Source organism: Tupaia chinensis, unplaced genomic scaffold (genome assembly GCF_000334495.1).
Source record: "Tupaia chinensis unplaced genomic scaffold, TupChi_1.0 Scaffold000161_2, whole genome shotgun sequence".
Classification (NCBI taxonomy): domain Eukaryota; kingdom Metazoa; phylum Chordata; class Mammalia; order Scandentia; family Tupaiidae; genus Tupaia; species Tupaia belangeri.
Window position 1 is genome coordinate 31,580 of NW_006159633.1, and position 2,700 is coordinate 34,279.

The 2,700-nt window shown below is 36.4% G+C and overlaps 1 protein-coding gene across 2 annotated transcripts in view; it reads left to right on the forward strand.

Moving 5' to 3' along the window:
* LOC102484141 (complement factor H-related protein 2-like) overlaps positions 1 to 1,911 on the forward strand; it is a 28,481-nt gene extending 26,570 nt beyond the window's left edge. For both annotated transcript variants that reach the window (XM_006146009.3, XM_014586825.2), the window contains exon 4: positions 1,670 to 1,911. In XM_006146009.3, coding sequence (XP_006146071.1) covers positions 1,670 to 1,896 — 227 coding nt within the window. In that variant the 3' untranslated portion in view covers positions 1,897 to 1,911. The remainder of the gene's footprint in view (positions 1 to 1,669) is intronic.
* Positions 1,912 to 2,700: the final 789 nt, after the last annotated feature.

The following is a 2,700-nucleotide window of genomic DNA, read 5'->3' on the forward strand; positions in this document are numbered from 1 at the left end:
ATATATATATATATATAGTTCTGTTTATCCTCCCCACATTTTAAATATAAATGCCTCCATTATCTTCAGTACATCTTTGAGCACCATATCAAATTATATAATTTTGATTGAAACAGCAAACATAATTGAACTAATTAAGAAAAGACAGTTGATAGGACCAGGAGATGGCATAATGGTTATGTGGCCGAACTCCCACATAGTCAACAGCAGTTCAAGTCCTGGACTTGATGGATTGGTACTCATGCTGGGTGTATGTGTATGTATGCTCCGAATTCTGAGAGGAGAATGGAGAAGTGATTGATGTGAGGGCATCAACAGGGGGCGGGGGGAGAGGGGGAGGAATATGAATTTTCACTTTCTCTCTCTCTGTCTCAGTCTTTCCAGCAAGCACACGTTCCCTATTGCAAAAATCATCCTTAACAAAGAAAGATAAAATAGTTGGTTTGATATACCATTCTTTTCTTTAATAACATTGTTTTCTTCTCCATCATGAAATCTCAATTTTGTCTTGCTGTCTTACCATTTCTATTTGAAGAATTCCTTCAGTGATTCTTTGAGTAGGTTTGCTCTTGGTTTTACTTTGAGAATGACCTTATTTACTCCTTTTTTCCTAAAGAGTAAGATCACTGAATGAAGAATTCATAGTTGACAGCTCTTTTCTTACATCATTCACTTAAAAAATGTGCCAGTTCTTTGTGACCTGCATGTTCAAAACTGAGAAACCCAATGTCATGTGATTCCTGGTCCCCAGGAGGTATGGTATAGGATCTGTCTAGCTGCTTTCAAGATAGTTTTTCTTTTTTATCTCTAAGCAGTGTTATTATGGTGTGTACTGGCATCATTTCATTGGGCTTATCCTCTTTGGAGTTCACTCAGCTTCTTGAATATTAAGGTATATTTCTTATAACCAATGTGGGAAAACAGCCATTGTTTTTTCCATTTTTTTCAACCTTATACTCTTTCTCTCTTTCTGGGCCTCCAATATTTCCTTATCTTCTAAAGATCTCTGAAATTCAGATCAGTGTTTTGGTTTTCAGTCTATTGTCAGACTAGGGAGTTTGTACCGTCTACCTTTAAGTTCATGAATTTGCTCTCACTTCCAATATATCATGAAGCCCAACCATAGAGTTTTGTTTTGTTTTTAAAATTTCTGTTACACTTTTCATCTCTATACTTCCACTGGATTTTAAAAATCACTGTTCGGGGAACCAGCAGTTAGCGTAATGGCTATGTCGCTGGACTCCCACGTAGTCGACCGCGGTTCAAGTCCCGGACCCAGTGGCTTAAAATTCATCACGGGCGCATGTGCGTGCATGCCCAAGATGCCGAGAGGAGAATGGAGGAGAAGGGATTGCAGTGTGGCCATCCCCCCCCCGGGAAGTGATTTCTTGCTTTATGTCTCTTTGTCTCTCTCTCTCTGTCTGGCGAGCGCATGCGCCCTATAGCAAAAACCTCTAAAAAAAAAAAGTAAATTTTTCTTAGTGTTTTATCTGTGTCTTCAGGGAGGTGGAAGGAAGAGATTTAAAAGGAACTCTCACTGTATGTGGTTTAATTTTCAGGAAATTGTTTCTGTCACCAGAAATCACACATACGCACTGTTGTATTTGTATTTTTCCTTATCACTTGCACTTCTATTTTGTCTCTGAATAAATCAACTGATATTTTGTAGACTCTTCAGAAAAATGTGGGCCTCCTCCACCTATCGACAATGGCGACATTACATCATTTCCGATGCAAGAGTATTCCCCTGGGTCATCAGTTGAGTATCAGTGCCAGTCCTTGTATGTACTTGAGGGCCCCAAGAAAATAACCTGTGAAAGGGGAGAGTGGTCAGAACCACCAAAATGCTTAGGTAAGTACTTTAATACTTCACAGCTCCTGGGAAAAGCAGTGTAATGACTATGATATCTACTTATTTACAACAGAATTTTACAGATTAACACACAACCATTCTGCTAAATACTTGACTACCAGATATTAATATGTGAGAAAATAAGGTCTTAAACATTTTTTATATTTATAGTTTATTTAAAAATATTTAACTCACAAATAAAATTCTATATTATTATGGTGTGCAATATGGTGATTTTATGTATTTATAGTGTAATGATTCATACACTCAAATTAATGAACAATTCATCCCCACGCCTAGTTACGGTTTTATGAATGTGTCTGAGTCAGTGTGTGAGTTTATAAGTGCAAGTGTAATGAGAACACAAAATCTGCTCTTTGACCAAATTTAAATGAAAAAGTACAGAATATTAACCATTTTTGCTACATTGTACAATAGATTCCCAGGTCTGACACATCTTATAGCTGAAATTTTTACTCCGTACCAATATCTTAATCATACAAAAATGTTAGCAACAGTTTGTTAATATGAAAATAGGTGAAGTTGCGTACACTTGCTCAGAAGGCTATGGAACCGATAGGTCAGCCTTTACAAAGTGTTTAGGAGGAAAGTGGTCCGACTCACCAAAATGCATAAGTTTGATGTATTTAATTTTACTTCATGTTTGATAAATATTTTAAATTCAAAGTTTATTTGATACAAATAAGAAAATAAGCAGAAATTCTAGAATTTTCATGGTATCTCTTAAATGTTCGGGATTCTGGTAGAGACAGCCATAGACCAAAAAAAGGTGTTTGACATTATGAGCTAAATTACTTCATTTTTATATTTTCTTCCGTGAGCTTTCA